The following is a 24189-nucleotide window of genomic DNA, read 5'->3' as shown; positions in this document are numbered from 1 at the left end:
GCAACCGTTCGTTCGCAACACTTGTCATATGCCTGCCTGTGCATTCAATCATTGATTCATGCTCTCACTCAAACAAGAAGCGATAATGTAGATCTCTGGAATACCGGCCCTGGAAATTGAAAGTTTGCCGAAAAGTAGGTATTTGTATCAGGAGAACAGGAAACTCGAGGAGGTGTTCCGAGACTGGGTGCCTGATCCTGTGTATGCATTCGATACTGTGTATGCATTCGATCCTGTGTGTAGAATCTCTTTCGAAAATTTTTTTTGGTATCAGGAGAACAGAAAAACCGAGGAGGTATTCCGAGACCGGGTGCCTGATCCTGTGGATAAAATTTTCGCCGAAAATTTATTCTTGTATCAGGAGAACAGAAAAACCGAGGAGGTATTCCGAGACCGGGTGCCTGATTCTGTGTATGCATTCGATGCTGTGTGTAGAATCTCTTTCGGAAATTTTTTTTGGTATCAGGAGAACAGAAAAAACGAGGAGGTATTTCGGAACCAGGTGCCTGATTTTGTGGATCAAATTTTCGCCGAAAATTTATTTTTGTATCAGGAGAACAGAAAAACCGAGGAGGTATTCCGAGACCGGGTGCCTGATTCTGTGTATGCATTCGATACCGTGTATGCCTTCGACCCTGTGCATAGAATCTCTTTCGAAAATTTTTTTTGGTATCAGGAGAACAGAAAAACCGAGGAGGTATTTCGGAACCAGGTGCCTGACTTTGTGTATGCATTCGATACCGTGTGTGCCTTCGATCCTGTGTATGGAATTTCTTTCGAAAATTTTTTTTGTTATCAGGAGAACAGAAAAAACGAGGAGGTATTCCTAGACCTGTTTCCTCATCATGTGCATGCCTTTAATCCTGTGCATTTAGTCTCAGTATTATAAAGAGGCACTCCACAGACGTTAGTCTTTACTTCTCTATCAGAATTAGAGTTTAATCGAAGACTTGTTGTGTACCGTTAGAAATGCTATCCTAATCACAAAAATAAAGAGTATTTCCGAGGTTTGGGAAATGTTTAAATAATTGATTGATGGTGAGAATCATTATTTTCAATATCCAGTATATTATATTTCTTAATATGTACAAAAAATTTCATTATACAGTACAGAAATAATCGCTCTGGTATTTATAGAAGAATAACTAGTCTTACTAATCAGTAATAATTATATTAAGTCATGGAGCAGGTTTAGTGCTTAACGGAGGTATGTTGACTATTTTCTTCTTACACTTAAATGTAGTATACCTTAATCTTTCCTATACAGACAATTTTACAATTCTAAAGGTCGTTATACAACTGCGTTTATTGCTAGGCGCTGGCTTGTTTGTTACAACTTATTCATTACGTTCGTTCTCTGAATAAAAATTATTCGTCCCTAATATTTTCACAATCGACCTTATCATAATTAAGTAATAGAAACTTTTAGTGTGAACCTAATAATACAAAAAATGCGGCTCATGTTCTGCAGCCTACACCGCACCAATATAAATATATTACAACTTTTTACAAAATCATAAAAGAAATATGATATCGATCTAATAATAATTAATAAGTGTTATTAAATTAGGCCGTAGACTTTTGACTCTATATAAAAAAAAATGATACACATTGCGTAACATAAATAGTTTTGAGTATTTCTACAAATCACTATAACAGAAAATATCATCAGATTTAACTTGTACGCTTGCCGTCTCATGCATTATTCATTCTTTATGTATTACAGAATATTCTAATATATATTCAACGAGGGCTAACATCCAGAAGAGCGTAATCCATACTTTTGCGACTTTCAGTAAATCTCATTTAATTATGTAGAAGACATGAAATTTTCCGTAATCAACAGTTTCCTATATTATTTTAATATCCATAATATTTTCAGTTTCTACATGCAGTGGCACCTCGTACCACACAATTGTAGCGCGGATAAAGAAGAAAAAATTTCAATCCAGATCAAAATAGTCTAAAAAATTCAATATTCAAATCACTCATTTGACTCGCACTGCCATCATTTTTCTTATTGTTTCATCGTATGTAGATCATCTATTTATCAAAACTAGCCCTCGATATATAAATAATACATATGTATATCATCGTAAAGTATACCTATGCATAACGTATATTGTACAAACATTTCGGTAGTTAACGAAATGGAAAAAAAATAAAATAAATAATAAATAGTTTCAGATTCACCCCGTTACTTAACTACATTCGCACTATCCTTTAACAATGTAATATGAAGCGTTTTAATAAATAAGATAGAAGCTCATTACTTCACGTCTTTGTCGAAGTTTTTGTTGAACTTTGTTTCAAATAGATTAATACCTACTACAATCATAGAGTCTCTGTAGATCAATTTTGTTGCTTCGCTGCACTCTTGCTCTCCCTCTATCCATTCTTTTCAGTTTCTCTGTCACTCTTTCATACAATTTATGCACATGCACACCAGTCACACATTTTTTTTTGTTCTGATACGAGTGTTTGTCATACAAACGAACGTCTCGTGTTAAATAAATATATAGCATGCGACAGCCCGATATTTCTCCATTCCTTCACTCACGAATCAAATTACTTTGAAATAAACCTCTTGTAACTCAAAAGTACGATAAACCCGAAGATTCTAAATTCAAATTGAGATACGACCAACAATGATTAGTATCAAAAAAAACCATGGAATAAGATTCAGTTCTTGTAACGTTTGTTATCCGCGAAATCTAGGATTGGAAAACAGTTCAAACTCTCACGTACTCTTGGGATGAAAATACTTAATGCATATAGGAAAGAGGAGGAAAAAGGAACCGGAGGAGGTGAAAATATGAAACTTGAAACTAGCCTAGTCAGCCTTGTGTAGGTTTTCGTTCCGCATGGTACTTGAGCAGCAGCCGTTGATCGTCACGGTACTCGTCAGTGTTTGTACGAATTCGCATTCGCGTTCGCATTAGAGTCAGAATCCGGTTCAGAACCGGAACCCGAGCCGGAAGACTCACCCCCGTTAACGTTTGTGCTGCAACGCGAGCTTCGCCTGCTTCCGATGCCTCCGTGTCGGCATTTCTCACTACGATCCACTCCACCTACAATTTCAATGAATGTTTAATTGAAGCCAAATTTCAATCAAACTTGAAAACCACGGAGAATAGACCAAGGAAGATCTAATTAGCGGAGTTATCTCTTATTAAACTTACTGGATAATGGCGTGTGGACTTCGACCTTTATATTAGCTGTAGCGGTCACCTTTGTTGTGATATGCGAGGCTGAAGGCACTGGGGATGTTCGACTAGAGCCACTCGTATCCGATCCGCTACAGTTCTGTTAGTCAAACAAAGAAAGAAAAAAAAATCACACACGTTAGTCGGAAAAATCGATTATTTCAGCTGCTTCAAGTCGTCTACACAATAGCTCATCTGTGGGTCTCGGATGCGAAGAGAGCGTAATGAAAACCACGTATAAATTCAGTAATAAAAACCAAATCAGTGCAAAGACGTACCTGATTGCCACATGTAGAAGTTGTCTCCACTTTTAGCTCAGGCTGAACTATGATACACGACTCTTGAGTACTATGCCATGAGTTCGGCTCCTCAGTAATGGTAGTCAGTGAGGGTTCGGCATGTAATCTGCTGCTCTCAATTTTGTGAGAGCGTTTCGGTGGCGCAGGTGGTTTGGTTCTTCTTACAATTGGTGATGCGGGAGGCGTGGGCGTTGATATCCGATCGGGATGATCGTTGGGTATGACTTCTGGCGAGGGTCCCACCAGAGACAGAAGGATGGGAAAGAAGAAGAGGCCGTTCACCAGACCGATACCGATCAGACTCAGCAGTACCAGGAAGAAGTACCGTACTATGAAGTCGAACTCCGAAAATCCCAACATTACCACAGCTAGTAAAGTTGTGAGAGCTCCGTGCACCACTGGCGCATACATATGTTCCAGAGCTAATCTTATACGGCGGTCTCTGCTACCGATGCTCGTCACAAAGCTCTGAAAAATGCGAATGAAAATCAACAAATCATGAATAACTCAGATGAGTCCATAAAGAACAAAAACAATCATGCATTATTCTTACCAAACAAATGTGGACCGTGAAGTGTACGGCGATTCCTACACTGACCACGAGTAGGACGGCCGGAACCGCGCTGAGTTTGATACCACAGAGGCCCATAATACCGAGTAATTGAAGAACAACCCCAGCCAATGAAGTGCCAACCAGGAGTGCCGCCCAGAGGTTCAGCAGAAGAATTCCAACAACGGCAACCGAAGCACCGAGTGCCGCCAGCAATGCCACCCCCAAGCAGCTACGCAGTCCCATGTACTGTTCCCAGAACAGGAAAGGGATCCCAGAAGGAAAATTGGGCAAACCGCGTTCTTCGAATCTGCTGCACAGATCCCTGACATTTCCAATCAGTTCCGTGATCTGATCCGTGTCCGTTAGTTTGTGAAGATAGAATGGCATTTGGGCGTAAGTTAGCGGCATGCTCTTGGGAATCTTGAGTTCATGATCGTTCGTGTAAAACCACTGTCTTGGCTCGGGTCTCAAATTTGCTTGAGAAGCACCGTAAGCTAGGGCGTCATTCGACACCCATGCGCTGAGGTAGTTGTAGAAAGCTCTCGGGTTAATTATCCCTTCCGAGTCGACAAGCCTCGTTTGATTGATGAGCGTCTTGTCGATAGGGTTGTCAACGTGTCCCGTTTGTACCATCAGTTTATACGCAAGTATCGCGTCGTCACTCGCATTTTTGTACCATCGTTCCTGATCGATGCATCCTGCACGATAATCTCTGTCAAAGGCAGTCTGCAGCCCCCTCAGCCAATCCCTGAAGAGGCTCAACCAGAACTCCGGCAGTCCACCGTCGTCGTTCTTGATGACGTTCTTCACTCGCATAAAAGCATCGTGATAGTCATAGAGCAGCCGTTGATTATTCGGGTACTCGAAGTCACGCCCGGTTACCGCATACATATTGTAAAATCCGAAATGCTTGGCTTGAGCAGCGAGAAAAGCGTGCTCGTCTGAATTCTGCGGTACCAGATCGGTGAGCTCAAGTCCATCGCTCACCCTGGTTGCCTGCCATGCGCTGCCAGCTAAAATTCCCGCAAATAACATCATCCCGAAGACTTTGGTAGTCGGCCGTGTAACAAAAGGAGCGTAATGCCTCGCCGCGAGTTGCGATAGTCCGAATCCCAGGCAATCGTCCTTAGAGCATCCCGTAAGCGCGTCATCCTCTGTGGGTTGTTTTTCCGCGTCCCGATTAGCGACATCGCCGCCTATCCATGCTTCGTTTCTGTGATTTCGTGGACTTAGAATTTGCGTACACGTCTCTCGCCTCTCCGGAGGAATAGCTCGTGTTACAGTCTGCTTAGCTGTTCCACATCTGGCGCCTCCGCATCCGCCGTTTTTGTAGGCATTAGGACTATTGAGCGCCGGGAGACAGCAGCAAAGGATATCCGATCTTCCAGATCTTCTTCTGCGTAGATCTAAGCTGACCATAGCAGGAAACACGAGAAGCATAGCGGCGAGATTGAACAGAATCAAAACCGCTGCTTGGAGGGAGAATACGCGCAGAGCCGGAACAGGTATCATAGCAGCTGCGAAAAATGCGGACACATTACTGAGCCCGGTGAGGAGTACGGAGAGACCAGTCCGTTTCAGGACAACACCAGTCTGTTCACCGCTGCGAACTTCGTTAACGGCGAGTTCAGCGTACGTGTGCGTCAATAGGAACATATCGTGAACTCCCAGGCCCAGAGCGAGGAACGGAACAATCTGAGTAGTAGCCGCGTTGAAGGGAATTCCCAAAAGAGCACAGAATCCTAGACCTGCTGCAACCGTTGCACAAACCAGCATCACACCCGCTATACCGACACCGGACTGAGAACGGACTGGATCGTGCCAACGGAATAGCGCTAGGCCAGCATAGAGCACCTAGGAAGAAAATAAATAAATAAATATTAGATTCAACGCTAGAATGAATTCAATGAATTTCACGATCGAATAATAAACTAGTCTCACCATAAGCGCGCAACCAATTGCGACTTTGATCACCGATATTTCGCTATACTTTCCAAGTATGTCGTTCATGGTGGTCGTACTAAAAGCGTAGAGATTGTACGGCGCACTTCCATTCCCTTTTAGTTGTTTGCGTATTTCGTTACTGAAAGCGCGCTGCCAAGTTTCCAGAACAACGGACGCCTTCTCCTGTGACCAGTCAATGTGATGAACCCTGTAGGTGTTTGCCCAGAAATCATAGAGCTCTCGTTCCCCCATAAGCTGAACTACCGTCTGCAAAGCAGCTGCCCGCGTTAGATGACCCGTTTTGTTGTGCTTCGCTCCACCGACCACCAACTCTTCGGGCCAGTGCATATATTTTGCTGCAAAACCGTAGCAACCCCCGGTCAGCTCTGCACCAACGTCCGGTATCTGGAAAATTGACAAAAAATAATTTGGTTTAGTTTTTCATAGGGAAGAAATTTCATATTTATACGTGCGTTGATTCCGCTGTATTTGATACGGTTTTTTTTTTGTTTTTTTTTCTTTCAAATTTCCAGCGACTTTGATTTTTTTTTTATAACTTTATATGGGCACAGCAGATCCGTACACTTATAAGGCATAGTCATGAGTAACATCAACGTACGCGCATTTAAGGCATGTGTGTGTAGCTGGGTCGAGTTGTGTTCGTGAAAATGACGAAACGGAGATTGTGGGAGCGTCGAAGGTGCAGGAGGGAGGGAATAGGTAGAGATGAAGAGGAAGGGACCTCACAGCGTGCTTTTATGGGCCCGTTATGTCTACCTATGTGGTCAATTTCACGTCGGTCGGATTGGAGCACGATAATATACGGTGGATCCAAAGACTTTTATGGAATTCGTTTTCAAAAGCGTCTGAAACTTTCGGTTCTGCCTCCCACCAGATTTATTATAATACTTTGGGTCAAGTTCGTATAAGCTTCATAAATAAAATTTTGCAAGTTTAACGACGCAACGAGAATTTCTCGGCCCTTTCTCTGGCGACGACGGAGAGAGGAAATCTTATTCACGCTCGCCCTCGGAAATTGATATATTTTACAAAATGATTGCTTTCAACTGGAACAGGCGGGACAGTCTCGAGGGAAGAAGATGCGTCTCCCGGTCGGAGAGGAAGAGACGGCCGAGCGCCCGCACCGCACCGCACGTACACGCGACACCCGCATGCCGAGACCGGGGCCCTGGCCACCCACGATTATGCCACCGCGATTATCGTACGTGGTGGGCCACCATCGCTCTCTCCTTTTCTCATATTCCTTCGTCTTCATATCCTTCTCGTTTTGCGTCTGCTTCTTACTCTTCTCCTTCGACCTGAGAGAGTTGGAACAAGCGCCCTGGTATGTGCACATGGTCCGACGATCGGGGGTGCGTTTCCCACCTGCACTTTTATACCCACCGATGCACGCAGGTATATTTTCCCCCCCCCCGCCCCAAAAAAAATGCAGGCCGCGGGCACGCGAGTAGACATGGAAAACACGATCTTTCAGACTACGCGAAGAGAATAGGTAGACTCGACGGAATTCTAAGGATTACGAGATGCACTTTAATTATCATCCGAAGTACCAATATAATACTGTCGTTTCTACACTAGCTGGTGGTCCGTAGAGCGTACCATGACCCTGACGTGCCCGATCTTCTTATGACGGGGGTTTATGGTACCGTCCCGTAGTCACGCAATCCGCACTTTTTACAGATTCACCCTCATGTCTCAGATGTTTTACACGATCGTGCAAGCCACGCGATAATATTTATACTTTACCAAATTATTTATACACTAATAACTCGCACGCAAGCGACACACGTACACACGTACCTCTATACTCTCGGTAAATTACCGAGGATGATATTTGATAGAAAGATAGGCACGTACGGCTTGTCTGTAGCTATACACCCGTAAAATAAACCGGTATCGTCCGGCTAGCCAAATTATTCAAAATATCATTTTTTTTACGATTTTGCGCGTGATCGGTGTAAATGTGCAAAAGAGCAAAAAAAAAAAGAAAGAAAAGTAACGGTCTCGAGAGCCACGAAACAGAACTCTTTTTTTCCTTATCGCACGTAGGTGGGTGAAATTTTAATAGAGAATTTACGCACTACATCATCCTACACAGCTGCAGTATACGCGGAACTCCTACAAATATCTTCGAGCGAAAACGTGAATATACCATACATGTACGATAATAGGAACGAAATCTCTTTGCGATCGTAGCTGGAGACCACCGGAGTGGAATTGAATGGTTCGTATATAGATATAGTTATTATACGTGTTCGAATGGGATATACGTGGGGTACAATGTAAACTGGCTGCATTCATAGGGTGTTATAACGTATGGGTAATCGTAAGCGGTCGAGCATGAGGTATCATTGTATTAACAATGGGTAGTAAGTGGTATGACGCGCGTCTGTCGGCTTTATATTATTTTATAGTATTCCCCGACTCCGGGTTCTCGCACGCGAGCTCGCATACGCATTACCTGATCAACGCGACGCACTCGAGACGTTCTCCGGAAGAACTTTACGCTCGCCCCTCTGTAACGCCGCGTATATCGCAACGCCGCGCCTTCGTTATACCAGGTGTCATCGTTGTACGTTTACGATACGTCGAAATTCGCAATTTATCCGATGTTCGAAACGGAGCATTTTTCCCGAATCGATTGATATTTAGATCGGTTGAAAAACCATCTCGGTCGCATCTTTCTTCCTCGGCTAATTGTATACCGCGGTATTCGCGGCGCTTTATACATATCGATACTGCATATGATATATTACATCATATTATAAAAATATAACGTTCGATTCAGTTGTTCCGTTTCGAATACAAAACATGCGGATCGTTTAAAATTCTATCGATGCGAACCCGGTCGTCTCGAGGGTCGTTTTAATAGTCAGGTAAGTATTTTGGATTTCGGCGACTCGCTCGACTTTTAATCAACCTTTCGAATAAATCGATCGATGCGATAAATCTATTGAAGGAAAATTGGTACTACTACCATCGGTCGCTCCATTGAAAACCGTGTAATATAAACGAACGAAAGGAAGCAAAAGAAGAAAAAAAAAAAGATTATGCATATGGAAATATACCTGCTGCGACTGTTTGTTCGGCGCTGTTTCCGGGCAATCTTTGTCCGTGGGGTCAAGACACGGCTTACCCTGGTAGCCGTTCGTTATGCCGGCCCTCTTCATATAGTCTTCGAGCGTTTTAAAGGGAAATGAAAAGGGGAGTTTTTTCATTTCCTCCAGCATACCGGTGGGGTTCAAATTAGTCCATTGTACCGGTTTGTTCGGTCGAGCGCCGCTGAATCAAAGAAAGAAGGATATCGATTACGTTAATTGAATTCGATCACCTTCTTCATAAGCTGGTCAAAAACCTTTTTCAAATATCTTTTGACCTAGTTTAAATTTACCGAAAAAGTTGTTTTTTTTTGTCATGTAAAATACTTACGGGATGTGAACCGGATACTCAGGTCCCAGGAGTTTGCTACCTTCCCAAAAACAGTCGAGCGGTGTAATAATCGCGCAGGGTATGATGTTATCGAATATCTAAAAGTAAAAAAAAAAAAGAAAATTGTTGTTAAAAAGAATAAGAAAAAACTGCTACGTCGTGATGTGCGAGTAACTATAATACATCGGGATAGAAACGGAGAATACGGCGGTTGGGACTTAAGGGAAGAGAGAAGTGGAGGGGGGGGAAAAAAGGAAAGAGCCGTGCTCGCCTCCTCCTTATACACCGTTCCTAGAAGAGGACGAATCTTGCCTTCCGCCCTCCCGTACAACTCCGGCACCGGCATCAGCAACGGCAACAACAACAGCGTCGTGTGCAGGACCCTTCTTTCTTTCTTTCTTTCTTTCTTTCCTTCCCTCTTTCTTTCTTTCTTTATTCCCCGAGAACGAAATGACTCCGTCGTACAGTTCTCGTACCCCGGGAAAGATTATAGCAGATTAAGTTTCCTACTTCTCGGAAGAATTTTAAACAGCACGGTCGAGATTCGTAGAGGTCCGTTCCTCCCTACTGGCACGTATATCCCGTCCCTCCCGCTTCCTTTTCTTTCAGTCCATCTCTCTAACGCTGACCCAGCCTCGGGGCCCAACGGAATAATTAAGGTGAAATATCACTCCCCCCCTCCCTCCCTCGTTCCCTCCCTCCTCCCCCCCCCGGATGTGTCAGATGCACACGAAATTCAGGCGAGGAGTAGGCTGGACGTGATTCCGACAAATTTTTCTTTTATCTCGACGAATTTCAACTCGTCACATAATGACATAAATAAAGCGATCGGGAGGGAATTTCGCAAATTGTTAAAACGCGTAACGCCAAGCATTATTCAACGACTCGTTGCATACGTACGTACATACGTATACACCATATAACTCTGGTACAATTAAATTTATCGATTTTCGCTGTACAACAAGTTCGACGATTTAAATATATAAGGAGCGCGCGCGATCACCGTCCACCTATATGTAGGTATGTACAATGTATGATACACACGCTACATGTATGGAACATAATCGTATTATGGGTGTAATACATACACTAATATCCTGCCCCGTAAGAGCACACATGACAAATACGACGTACGTGTATATACCCGTATGTATATACGTAGGGGTATATGTATAATACGTACGCGGTGTATCCTACCTACGTACGCGTACGTATTATAGTAATACCTGCTGGTACGCGCGGCACGTAAGCGGTCGGCGGTACAACAGCAATAATCCCGAAGGGCATTTATTGCGGTCGCATTTGCGTACGTAACGACGGTGAACGGAGAGCCGCACAACCGGACCACACGCGGCGAGGTGGCACACAGGCCTGTTTCGCGTCGAGGACATCGAGTGTGTATACGGCGGTGTACGGCGTAGCGGCGGTGGATGCGGTTATATTTGCAGCTGGAAAGGAGGATAGTAGGTATCCCGCGGGATAAGAAGAAGACGAAGAGAAGAGGCGGTCGAAGACGGGAAGACGAAGTCGGGCGCACCCCGTCATTATGCGAAGCTAATTGCCTCGCCGCTTATTTAGTAGTAACTGCCCGCCCGTCCGTCCGCCTTCCCTTCTACTTCTTTTCCTCGGTCCCCTCTACTTCTTCTTCTTCTTATCCTTCGTCGCTGCTGCTGTTGCCGCTCCTGCGCCTCGACTCCGTTCTTCATCGCCGCACGAGACGCGAACCATTTGATAGGCTTGTGTACAGCTATAATACCTAAAGGGTCCATATTATATATCGTAGACCTAACGCTGATTGTTGCTCCGCTACCATTATGGCCCCGGCATTACGGTAATCTGTATTCCCGCATGACTCACATATTACCGGACCAACATTTTACCTGCGGCCAGCGCACACGAGGTGCCCCGATACTTTTCTAGGGCGAGAGGCGAAGGGAATAATGAATACGAATATAATCACCTGGTCTATGTAGTGCATGTCAAAATTTGGGACCGTCGGTGCGTAGCACATGTCTTTGAGGCCCCAGGACCTGAAAAAATAAAGGAGAAGGAAGGTGTTTGAAAGAAATTCGTTGGAATAGTTTTTTGATTCTTCGGATTTTCCAATATTCGAAAGACTCCGATCGATCGATTGATACAGTCACGGCGCGTATATGTATACCGGAGCTGGTATTCGTACAAACCTCGGTATACATGTACGAACATTCTTCGGCGCTATAATAAATTATGCGTCGGAGGTGTGACGACACCGAGTGAGATTGGATCTTTGGTGCGCGCACTGCACGCGTGATCCGATCGTTAGTTAGTTGTACAAATACCACCACCATTGGTCGGTCGTTGAGTTAGCGAAGGAAGGTATATACCCCGTGCATCCGTATAAATCTTCGCAATGCATCTCGCGCACGCGAGTCGATCTCCGCCGATCTAGCGGACGCGGTAGAATGCGAGTTGCATAGCGACGGAACGGCGAAGTGCGCGCATTTCCGAAGATGATATAAGAGATAAATAAAAAGAAGAACACTCGCTAGATAGACACAGAGAAGCAGAGAAAGAACGAACCAAAGGGATGAGATACAAAAAAAATAAGAGAACTCACGTTTCGAACAACTGTACGGTGACTTGCGTAGCGGCTCTCAGGGCTATGAGGTGTTCCTTGAGGGCAGCGGAATGAAGTATGTTCGCCCCGGCGTGCCTCGGGGTCTGTATCACGAGTTGGTGAGTCGATGCCGCGGCCTCGCCGAGAGCTTCACTAGCGTATCGCACCTCCTGCTCCAGCCTTCCACCCTCTGCAACGTAGAAACGAGCCAACGGTGTAGCTACCTACGCGCTCAGCTGTAAACGTACTACACCTATACGATAATATCGCTACCGATCCCCTGTACGAAAACCCCCGACGAAAATACTTTCGATTTTAGATGAGAACTTTGATAATTCATCAGAGTTCTCCTCGTAGCAGTTCGCCCGATCTTATGGAAACATAAAATTTTGCTCATCTTGCGAAGCCCGCGCGTCATTACCCCCGAGACACCCTGTATGCATGGCATTCATAGAGCGTAAAGCGTCGTCCGTCGAGACTTGGGTCTTGAGGTTGAGCCCCCCGGGCCCGGGGACCACCCAGGGGATGCGGTCGTTCCCAGCTTTCCCCGGTCATACCTCGGGGACCGACGCGACGTTCCGGGTGGCAGGGGAGCAACCGGCGAGGACGAAGAAGGAGAGAGAGAGAGGAGGAAAGAGAAGAAAACGAGAAGGAAGGGAATTGTGAGCCGGAGAGAGAAAGAAAAAAAAAAATAAAAATAACAGATCTATACACATCTTCCTCTTCGTCGTTGTCCGGTTCCTTCTTCTCTATCGCCTCATCGTCGTCAGTCAGCGTCAAACCGACGGACAAACGGCCGCTCGACGCTCAAAATTTTGCACCAAAATCACTGTGTGCTCGTATTCGAACTCACAACTTTCTCTTTACATGCGTATGACATTTGACAAGGTATAAACAGTCGCTGTTATTGCTGTGATTTTTCAGTTCTCAATGTCAATGTCAGTAAGAATCTACAGCTGTTGATAACATTGATATACTATTTCTCTTTCTTTCCCAAAAAATCTCGAGATCTGTAAAAATGAATCGAGTAAAACCACCCCTGTGTCTCAGTGGCGAATGACCGGAATCAGAGAACTCGGAATTTCGAAATGAAAAAGTGAGAGTCTACAGAAATCGTATTCAACACGTTGAGCGTGGCGAGACTCGTACTTTTCGTTCGGACGACACGGTCAAGGTTAAAAAATAGACGTCGTTATTTTCGATGAAGTTTGTGTTAAAATGTGGTTTATATTTGTCGGGGAGAGCCTAGCTGAACGCCTTAAATGCATCATATCTCTACTCTACGTTCGTACAGGGTAAAGCGATCCACATGGTGCGGCGGCGAAGGGGGGTGTACGGGGGGACTGTACGATCGGCGTACGTTATGTGTATCTCTTCATATGAATGGAGTAGGAAGAAACAGCGGCGGCGTCGGCGTCGGCGGGGGTGAGAGACAGAGCGTATACATACCGCGTCGGGGTCTGGAGCACGAGGGGGAAAAATGGGGAGAGAGGAGAGAGAGGCGAGAGAGAGAGGAGAAGGGAAGAGGGAAGAGGGATCCTCCGAGTCGCCCGGGAGGTCGCGGCCGCGCGCCATTGACCGCCGGGCGGTCCAGCGAGCACCGCGAGTGTGTACTCTCTCTCGGTGATGCTGCCCAGCATCCAACTCCATTGTCTGCGGTGTGCGTATATGCTCGTTGCGTTATCCAAAATACGATCTACCTTTACCCCTTAATCGTTACTTCTCCTTCCGTTTTTACATTCCCATTCCCCGTTCACCCATTCCCCGTTTCCATTTCACGTACACGTATAGGTGTACAGTATACCGTTTTCAAAGTAACATACGACGAGGAAAAAAATGAAATGAATAAAACGTACGCGATTACGTCGGTAACGAATTTGATGTATACACAGTATACGTTCGAGATATATACATACACGATTAGTATTAATATGGCAGGAAGTATGCCGCGCACGTCGTACGATCGACGGTATCGATAATCCGCGTATTCCTAAGACGATATCAGAATTGAGTCACGAGATCGTCTCTGTCGAATTTTACATTGAAGGAATATCTCGGATTGATCGAGCCAAAAAGACGACGCGAGGCAGCCGTGACGAGGATCTTCGGCGCGATATTCTTATCCTTCCACACCTCCGCATGGCCGAAATTTAGTTTCTACTAGGCGATTACCGCAGCGGACCCGAAACTGGGGAACGAAGCGGAACGCGTCAGAAGAAGTGAAAGAAGAAGGAGAAGGAGAAGAAGAAGAATTCGAGCGCGGTCCATCTACCGTGCACACCTACTATCGAGCGTTATTATACGAGGGAATAGGGTGAAAGAGGTAGTTGCGCTGCGCGTTACGTACGTATATATATAACGCGATGATGACGACGGCGACGAAGACGAAGGAATGAAGAGAAAACGAGAAAAAGAGAAAGAAAGAGAGAGAGAGAGAGAGGGAGGCATTCGGGCGCGCAGGCAGGCAGGAGGGCAGGCGGACCCCCGACGCTGGCCGGTGGGCCACCCACGGAGACCATTCACCGGAACCGAGCCCCATCCACTCCCAGTGACTCTCATTCCTCATATTTTTCTACCTCCCCGTAAAAGGAATGTCTATTAAATTAATATATTCCATCTCTTTCGTTCGCCGAGGTCCTACGCGGAGATGGGAGGAGATGCACGCGGTTGGTAAGCAAAAGTGCTTTCGAAGGAGCGCGTAAAACGTCGCGTTTCACCTAAGATTGTATATCACGTTTACGACGGATGAGAGAGAGAAAAAAAGGAGAACAAGGAATACGGAAAGAACGGGAATATCAAAAAAAAAAATAATAATAATGATAATTTAACGAGTCAGGAACAGCTGCACGCGCCGTGATTGTTACGACGGCCGTAAATATTCGGTGGACCCTAATTGTAATCCTAAGCGGGACTATTAGAACGAAATCTGCGAGGTACCTATACACGTGGTAATAATTCGCCCTTTTACGTAATGGTCATCGGGTAATTGGCATCACGAAGATTCGGTTCACGCAATGAAAAATAAAATAAAATAAAGTGAAAGAAATATACGGAGAAGTAGAAAACAAAAAAAAAAAATAGGTGGACAAAAACCAAGAGCGATCTGAAAAAGGTTCGTCCGTGTCGACTGTGCGCGACGCGAGGATGAGAATTTCTTCTGGTGGTTAATCTGCGTGGCCGAATATTACGGTCGTGCGTTTCCCTAGACCCTCCAGGCAAACGTCGTTCCAGTTAATTCGACAGGAATTTGTTCGGAGGAGGATGCGGTACGCGGCGTGCGGTATAAGATATATAGGGTAGTGAACTGAGGTACTTTGACCCTAAGAGTCGTACGAGTTATTCTGTAATCTTTTGAATATTAACTTCCTCCGGGTTGAAACGCTACTTGGCTCTACCGGAGGGGGGGTGAAATATTCGAGTTCATTGTCAGCTGGGTTGGTCTGCGGAACGGGAGCCGAAAACCGAAGATGAAGTATATAGATCGGGAGATGAGATCCTCTACCGAGAAGTTTCGTTCTTTCGTTCCTTCGTTCCTCAGGTTCAACAGCAACAGCAACAACAACAACAACAACAACAACAACAACAACATCAACGGATTCCCTCCCGGTGGGTCTTCGGAGGTTCTCCGTCTCCGTCTCGGTCTCCACCTTCGACTTGGTCCTCATCTTCTTCGCCCTGGGCTCGATCGCGGCCTCCGAGCTCTCCTCTTTTATCCTCGTATAGTCGGAGGAACCTCTTGCTCAAATGTGCTCAAAGGCATGGGGGCCTAATGAAGATGTAAGCAGTCGACCCGCATGCGCCGTCGTGCCTCGTTCCTCCCTCATCTCTCTCCTCTCATCTTCCGTCTCCTCCCTCCGAGCGGCACGCCGGCGCTGATCCTCCGTACCGAAGTTTAACGTACCGGGTGTCTGACACTCACCCACGTGCTCCGAAAAATCATCCACCACCTCGACGTCGTCCTTGTATTTACATAATTTTCATTCACTACCGACAATCATTCTATACGCGCGAACTTATACACATCACGCGCGGGATGATTGACCGTCGTCTCGGTTCGTTGTAACGGTTCCTCCAATCGTCCTCCGCAATTAGCCGCTCCATGCCCCCCGATATCGCTCTTACTTTCTTTATAACATCCACGTATCGTATCATATCGTAATTCTCGAGGTTATTTTTATTTTTATTTTTTTTTCTACTTTCGTTACTCGCTCTCCGCTGCCCGCGACGGGTCCCCTGCACGCTCTCACTTTCGCGCGCGCGCGTCAGGACCAAATTCTTCTTCGTCGGCCCCGTTATACATCGAGGGGCATATACGCGCGTATAATTCACTCCGAAATTATATCGAACCTTCCTTATCGCGATTTACAATTTTACAAATCACGCGATCGTATATCACCGATCCCAAAATCGTCCAATTATTTTATATTCATTATCGTCATAGTCATTATTTCTCCTCTTCAAGAGCCACGGCGGCCCGCGTCGCGTACACCTCATAGTACAGATATATACATGTATATATACACAAGTACGCTACGTATATGCATACCCACTCGGTTATTTCACGTATACGAAGTATACACGTTCTCCGTAGCTCGCGTCAAACAAGGACACGGTCTTTGACTCGGTACGCGGATGTCCACTGATTGTCGGAGAAAGATATCACCCGCTGTTGCTGCTGCCGCTGCTGTTGCCGCTGCCGCTGCAGTCATTGACATCTCAATGTTCTCCAAACCGGCCATGATCGTACTAGTATAGTCGTACGTACGCGTACACCGTACAAACACGTAAATAAACTACCCACACCCCCCGTCTATATAATAACAACAATATTATACCGATGCATTTTTGTATTACGCCGTCACCGTAGGTATGTAGGATACATACATATACACGTAACGTATACGCCTCTCTGCCTCTGCCTCATTCTTTCTCCGTGGAGATTATTGTTATACGTATATTCGGGCTAATCCGAATCTAAGGTCTCTAAATTATTTCAATGGATTCATACGCACGGCTGAATTGTCATCGGGAATTCATGAGTAAAAAAAACAAAACAAATCAGATAAATGAAATGAATCATACACGCGTGTACCGCTATGTGCGTATCACACGCGCGTATAATACGTTGGATAAAATCCGTATACTCCATAACCGAGATAGTCGCGACATAATAATATCCACCCGCATCTGTCGCTCGATCGGCTCTTCCCGCTCACGGATATCCGGTATTGATATATATATTCGCCGTAACGCGTTATACGCACACAGTATATGTACGGTAGAACCGCTCGCGCACCCCGAAGAAGTCTCGACCTTGTCTGGGTCGTATCGCCGGCTACTCATTAATTGAAATCGAATAAAAAAAAAAAAAAAAAACTAGACATTTCCAGGGTTCGATAGACGATTCGCGACGATCGTAATGACGTCGGTAATAATACGAATAATAACGACGACGACGATAATTCCGTTAGCCAGGGGGGGGGGGGGGGGGGGGGGGAGAGGCGTATGATTTGGAATGATTTTTGAAGCGGTGGTAAATATAGACCGTGCAGCGGAGGCCCACCCAACACGTAGCTAATGTATAATGCTACCCAGAGAGACCAGCCAGCACTACGTCGCACTCACGGACACATCGTAGCGAGGGGAAACCGCCGAGTCGCGATATCGTTTTGCTCCAGTTGCACACTTCCATGAAAACAGGAACAACCAACGTCGGCATTAGCATCGGACGAGTATAGGTATAGCTAGCTAGCTAGCTGGTCGTGTGAAGGTGGAGAGGACAGGAATAGAGAGGCTCGCATCGGCGGGAGGGGGAGGGGGGGAGGGAGGGTTGCACGCCCGAGTTGTCTCGCGGAAGAACTCGAACGAGCCGGAGCAAAGAGGAGCGGCAGCATCTCTTCTTTTCCCCGGTATCTCGCTGACTGACTGACAGCCGCCATTAGAAGCTCTTACGGGCTCTCCTTAGACACGCGACTGACTTCCCCGCTATTCCAGTTCTTCAATAATATCGTCCACAATAGCCGCGAGCGCAACAAACCGCCGCTTCGTTGCCAAGTTCAACGGTAGATACGAGATACCCGTATACTGTCCGACGCGCGTACCCCGTTGGAAATGTAATTCACTTATTCGTCAATTACGTGTGCGAAGGGATTACTTACCCTGGACCCATAGCTGGTCGACGCGGCTATGGACTTGGACGGATTTCAGAGCGACGCAGAATGTGGCGAGGGCTAGTATAGCCACGAACAACACCTTCCCCGCGTGCCTCTGAAGGAAATATCCCAATTGGCTCAGCTGATCCTGAAGGCGAGCTCGAATCCATACAGCCGATCTCTGACCCTCCGCCTTCCCCTGAGAAACAAAAAACAAAAAACAGAATGAATAAAAAATCAAAAAGGATAATCGTTAACGCGAAATACAACATCGATGATGTCACAGCTGGTCCCGAAACGGAGAACGAATGCAACATACACAGAAATCATTGGGAACTTGTGAGAAAAACGGTAAAAGGAAAAAATAATTAAATAAAAAATACGTCGGACGTGAGCGCGGGCGAAAGAGAAGGCGGAAAAAAAGAGCAGGTGGTAACCGTAGCTCACCAATATTCTCGCAGTCGGGTAGCCGTTTGAATTCTACGTGGATGGGACGTAGGGTATCGTGGATGTGTAGGAGGATGAGTGGTAGTCTCACGTGTGATGCAGCACGCCAAAGTCGAATCGAGGAGACGGTGAAAAGCTTTTATGTTATAGCTGGATAATATTTAGGAAATTGAGTGATATTTTTTTCGTTTTTTTTTCTCTGCCTCTCTTTTTCCCTTCTCCGTATGCGCTAGACTGTAGAACTTAGTCTATAAATGAAAAAAAAAAAAAAAAAAACGTACACGTATACGCGCGTAAGCGAGCAAAGGTTCCGCCAAACGGTTTTAGACCGGAGTGCATAACTTAGCGGGACATTCCTCGAGTCCCAGGTGCCCGTGAAAGCCCCTTCGGAGGAGCAGATCGCTCAAGTGTGAAAAGATATTCTTTGCAAGGCGCGGCTTCTCGAGCTCCTGGGCTTTAGAATACAGAAACCTGACTCCGGAACCGCGCGACCAAGATTCTCAAGGGTTAATGTCGCGCGGTTTCGCACGAATTAAGGCCACGATCTTTTCGAGTAAATTACGTCAAAAAACACGCGTGCATATCGCAGGCGTACGAACTTTGCTCTGGACTCTCCTTTTTCTCACTCTCTCTCTCTCTCTCTCGCTTTCTATTGTTCGTTCCATCTTTCGTGAAGAGTTCGAAAAACCCTCCGAGTGCCACGAGAGGAGAAAATGTTACGAAAAATTTACAGCGGTAGAGGGAAGTGGGGAACGAAAGGTGGACTGTAGTAACATACATACATACATATACAAGCGGCAACGTTGCTCACAGAGAGATCTTTTGGTACGTGGGTCACTTTGACAATATCCCTCGTGGACCACACGCAACCGCCAACCCTATTCTTCGCTTCTCAACTCTCGCTTGAGTTCCCGCAAGGACCACCAAGGACGCGAGGAACGGTTATACCACTCACACAATCCAACTTGAATAAATATATTTATACGTGTGTCTGTCCTGTACGTACGTACGTATATATATCTATACAATGTCCTCTCCTCTATTTATGAGAAACTGCAAAAAAAGGTATAAGGGTTCGGTATATACGTATACAGACCTTAACTCCGCAGGAATCTGCAGCGTTCCCCCTGCTGCGGAGTAAAGCTATAAGAATAATCTGGCGGTTTGCACCTGCGCTATTATCCTTGGCAGGATCTAGCCGTAGGGAGCTATAATTTTGAGCACCTTCGCAACGAGGGTAAACAATTTTAAGGAAAACAGCAAAACAAAATACCTATTTTTCAATCATCCTCTCCCTATTCGTTTGTCCCCGTTGTTCGAATACACTAGAATTCGGCTACGCCATGTCCTTAACTCGAATATTCCTCCACAGTTGCGCGCACAGGGAGGGGGATGGCCGACGCCGAGGAAACGAAGCGAGTAGAATGATGTCCGGCGGGGCACGGTCTCGGGGATGGTAGAAAATGAAGACGTTAGTTCAGGAGTTGAGTTCGTTCGTTTTTGGTTGTATAGGGTATATCGGGGGGCGTGTATCCCTTCGTTGAGATCAAAGGAATCCCCGGAGCTACCGCTACTGCAGCCGCCGGTCTTCTTTCCGCCCAAAGGATCTGTGGTAACCACCGGCAAGGACGACGTTTCGGGGAACGAGGAACCTTACGCTTTTGCCCGTACTACTTTCGGGGCCCCGCGTTGCTGACTTTGAACGACAAGTTTTATAATCCGACACAGGTGCTGGGTAAGTAAGTTCAGGGAAAAACGCATCGGTTATTTACACGGCTTCCAAAACGTCTGTGCGATATATCGTGAAATTTACGTCGTTTGTCGAGTCGTGAGATTTCCCCGATGTACCGTACACGGAGGTGGATGAGAAGAAGAAGAAGAAGAAGAAGAAGAAGAAGAGGAGGAGAGTCTGTGCATACATATCATTAGTAAGCATGGTAGTTTTGAAGCCGCACACGATGGCGGTGTCTTTTAATCTTGTGTAAGCGCTGCGTATGCACTCGAGACTCGCGAGACTCGAGAGGAGGCGAGGCAACGTAACGTAACTTAACGTAACGTAACGTAACGCAACGCGGTGCAACGCGCGGTGCAACGCGATGAGACGGAACGGGATACGACTGACAAGTGCCACAATTTCTATTCGTTAAGCGTCATGAAATACGTGCGCATTAAACCCGAATGATAATAAATGCGTGTTTTATTCCGATTATAACTTCAAAAATATCCGGTTATTAAACGTACGGCCGATCATTGATCAAGTTCGCCGAAGGTTATACTCAAGAGAGTTGAGGGTGGTCCAGACCCCGGACTTTAGTTACTCGTCGATCTGCGTCGCGGGTCATCGCTGATTTATATTCGGGGGACTCGAGGGAAGAGGGACAATTGCGAGACCCTCGAATTACCCTAAGGCAAACCTCATGCTGCTACCACCTTTTACTTCTCCTCTAGCTATTAGTTCAGCCATACCGATTTGTTCTATTATCTCTGTGGATCCTTCGCGCGACATTCACATTATAAAACGTCAACGGATGAACCTCACCCTTGTTTACCGCGGAAAAAAAAGGGGAGAAAAAACATTGTGAGCCATAGGCGAGAGACATTCGCATTTAGAAAAAACCGAGGGGTAAGAAGATCGGAGACTTCCGGTATCCGTTGCCCGAAAATGTGCGGTAGGTCAGGGATGAACGTTGAGAAAATGAATGTGTCGAAAGATCGTACAGATTCAACGGTCTTCGAACTATGGTGTAAGCGAACAACGAGTGAAAGTTGTTTTTGAGAGGATCCCCAATGTCGTTATATCTCTCACCTTCTCGAGCTGGTCCAGGGCGATCGCAGCATCCGTCCAGCTCGGTCTGACGTAGAGATCGGACTCGTGTCTTCGTCTAGTTTTTTCGTTCTCTCCGCTGGCGGTTGTTCCCTTTTGCCAGCTGTTGCAACTGCCTTCCTCGTCGTCGAGGTCGACGTCAACGTTACGGGGACCCGCCCCATGGAGTCGTTCAGAACCGGAAGGGCGCTCCGCTAGGATCCCTGTTGGACCGGACGCAGCGACCATGATCCGCGATGCATTTGCCCCCACGCGGCACGAACCCTCCACACCACAGAGACTCCCTGTGTTTCTCCCTGTTTTGTTTTGTTTTGTGTTTTTTTTTTTTTTTTTTCTTTTTCTCTATACTATTTTTTACTCCTCTTTTAACCGATACCCACTCTATCTACTTCCTCTTTTCCAACTCTCGCCGAGCGCCCAGCGATAAGATCCGGGCCATTGCTGTGTTTGCAAACAAAAGAACTCGAGGAATTCCCTGCGCACTACTATCCTTCTACAATTATCAATGATATTACCGATAAATTATATCCTATTATTGTACAATCGATTATTACTTCCGGGACACTCACGCACACTGGATACGGGATAATAATATAAATAAATATCACTTTACTCCTTTTTTTTCTCTTTTTTTTTCCCTACTTCAAATTCACTGCACCCACTTAGTTTACTTTTACGTTTCCGTTGGCTCCGGGATTCCTCGACGAGTAGCAGAGGCAGCAAGAGGACCAGCAGGGAGGCTGATATCCTCAAGATCCATTCTCGGACTCATTCGCGGGGCACAGCGGCAACAGCAGCCTGCAGCAGGTCCGTGTATTCCGTAGCGTACGTTATATACCTTCTTGGTCGGTAAACACACGAGCGAGACCCTCCCTCTCTACGTTCGAACGAAGACCTCTTTTTCTCTCTCTCTTTTCACGACGCTCTCGAAGCGACGACGGAGGAGCGACCAATGCCGATGGCGTTCGTAAAGCTCTGCCCGTGCGGCCCGCACGGATCTCAATTCTCACAAATTCTTTTGCCGGGATAATCCTCGACGTACGCCTTTATCCTGTGTAATAATTGATCCTCCACAGGGTGTACGGAGACGCGTCGGTTGCAACGTTCGTTTGTTATTACTGTAGAACTTCCGCTATTCGAATCGCGGAACAAATGCGAAACGATTCGGCGATATCGGTCGCTCTTTGTACGGAAAAAAATTCAAAAAATCGAAGACAATTTTAGCGATTGGTTGCGCCAAACTCTTGCGAATGGATACGGACCAGTACGTGGAGTATTATTATCCTGAAACTGTCACTATTTTAGGAGAGATACGAATTACCGTGCCACTGTCGGTGAGTGAGGGCGATCTACGAATAACTTTTTTTCACTTAAAAACTTTTAAAACGTCTTTCTCTCGTTTGTCATTGATATTTATACTCCGAATTATAGATCGGCACAACACACGAATGGGAGAGAAGAAACTTTGTTTGAAGAATATTAGGAGCTACGCGTTTGGAGATCTTCGGATCTCCGGATGGCTCACGACCTCTGTTTTTACACGGTCACGGAATCCGTCATTTGAAATTTACTTCAAGTTTTCGATAACGCGCTATTTCGTACCTTGGATTTATAAATCGCGGTATTCTATTATCGTTCAACTATCGTACAGTAGATATAGAATGCGTTTCTTCTGTCACGCTGATCGGACGATCGGTAAGGCACGCTTCGCCAGTTCGCGACCGGCACTTCGAACGGTCTAAGTCCGTACTAAGCGACACGCAGTCCCACATTTCTCTCCTGGCTTACGGCTCTCCCACCCCTTTTTCTCGTTTCTCTCTCATCGGCAGACGCTAACATCATCCGTTCCTCTCTCTTCCACTCCTTCGCCCTCTTCGGACCCTACGGCAGCCATGCCGGATCATCCCTCCCCTCCACGAGGACCCGACGAACTCGAAGCCGGCCCAGGGCCGTCGAGAACGGAGGAACGTAATCCCGACGAGGGTCCCCTCGACGGCCGCGAATCGCCCGGAACGTCGGAAAAATCGTCGCGTTTCACCCGAGGGTGAAATCGGTTCGAAGAATCGAAGATCGGTGGAACGCGCGAACCGATTACCGCGCCTGAAAATTCCGGCGCGAATGCAGAAATATCGCGAAAAATTGAGTCACCGGTACGAAACGGCGGACAATCGATTCGTCGATCGGTCCGCGTTATCCGCAGCCATTCGCCGATCCCCCGATCGCCGGTTCGCAACACTCGGCGACCGGTACCCTTTGGAACCCGAAGATCAGCGAGAGATCTACGCGCGTGGTTCCCCAGTGACGTCACAGTCGAAGTTAACAGAGCGTAGAGTCGAGATCGGTGGATCTGAAGTTCTATTGGTTCTTCTGGAGCGAGCGTCCCGGGTTGCTAGGCGACGGGAAATTCTCCACGAGTATATTATGCAGGCTCGAAGAGCGGCTACGTCTCGTCCACGGGGAGGGGGACGTTTCCGGAGGGTCGGGGACGCGAGGGGTTCAGGGGAAGAGGGAACGGAGGCTGGACCACACACGCGGTACCATTTCCCCTCGAGCAAAAACATTACACACTTCCACGTACGAACGTAACATAGACGCACGAATACTACGAACCGCACGCGCGCGATCTCCCATACTCTTGCACGCTTAAAACTTAAGCTCCGAACTCGTGTGGGGCTAACGTGTATTCGTATAGGTATACGATGAATAATCGTACGCGTA

At 46.4% G+C, this 24189-nt stretch overlaps 1 protein-coding gene across 1 annotated transcript; it reads right to left on the bottom strand.

The window, feature by feature from the left end:
• Positions 1–1048: 1048 nt before the first annotated feature.
• On the bottom strand, positions 1049–24189 carry LOC105688976 (protein patched). Its single transcript, XM_025746655.2, has 11 exons — positions 21454–24189; positions 18207–18399; positions 12049–12238; positions 11413–11482; positions 9453–9550; positions 9092–9305; positions 6000–6407; positions 4059–5912; positions 3485–3973; positions 3183–3306; positions 1049–3071 (listed from the first exon to the last, which is right to left on the bottom strand). Exons 1-11 carry the CDS (start codon positions 21697–21699, stop codon positions 2905–2907), a joined length of 4053 nt encoding a protein of 1350 aa, XP_025602440.2. The 5' UTR covers positions 21700–24189; the 3' UTR covers positions 1049–2904.

The sequence above is a fragment of the Athalia rosae genome, chromosome 4 (genome assembly GCF_917208135.1).
Source record: "Athalia rosae chromosome 4, iyAthRosa1.1, whole genome shotgun sequence".
NCBI classification, from domain to species: Eukaryota; Metazoa; Arthropoda; class Insecta; order Hymenoptera; family Athaliidae; genus Athalia; species Athalia rosae.
The sequence above is the reverse complement of the archived record's forward strand: the minus strand, read 5'-3'. Positions and strand labels throughout refer to the sequence as shown.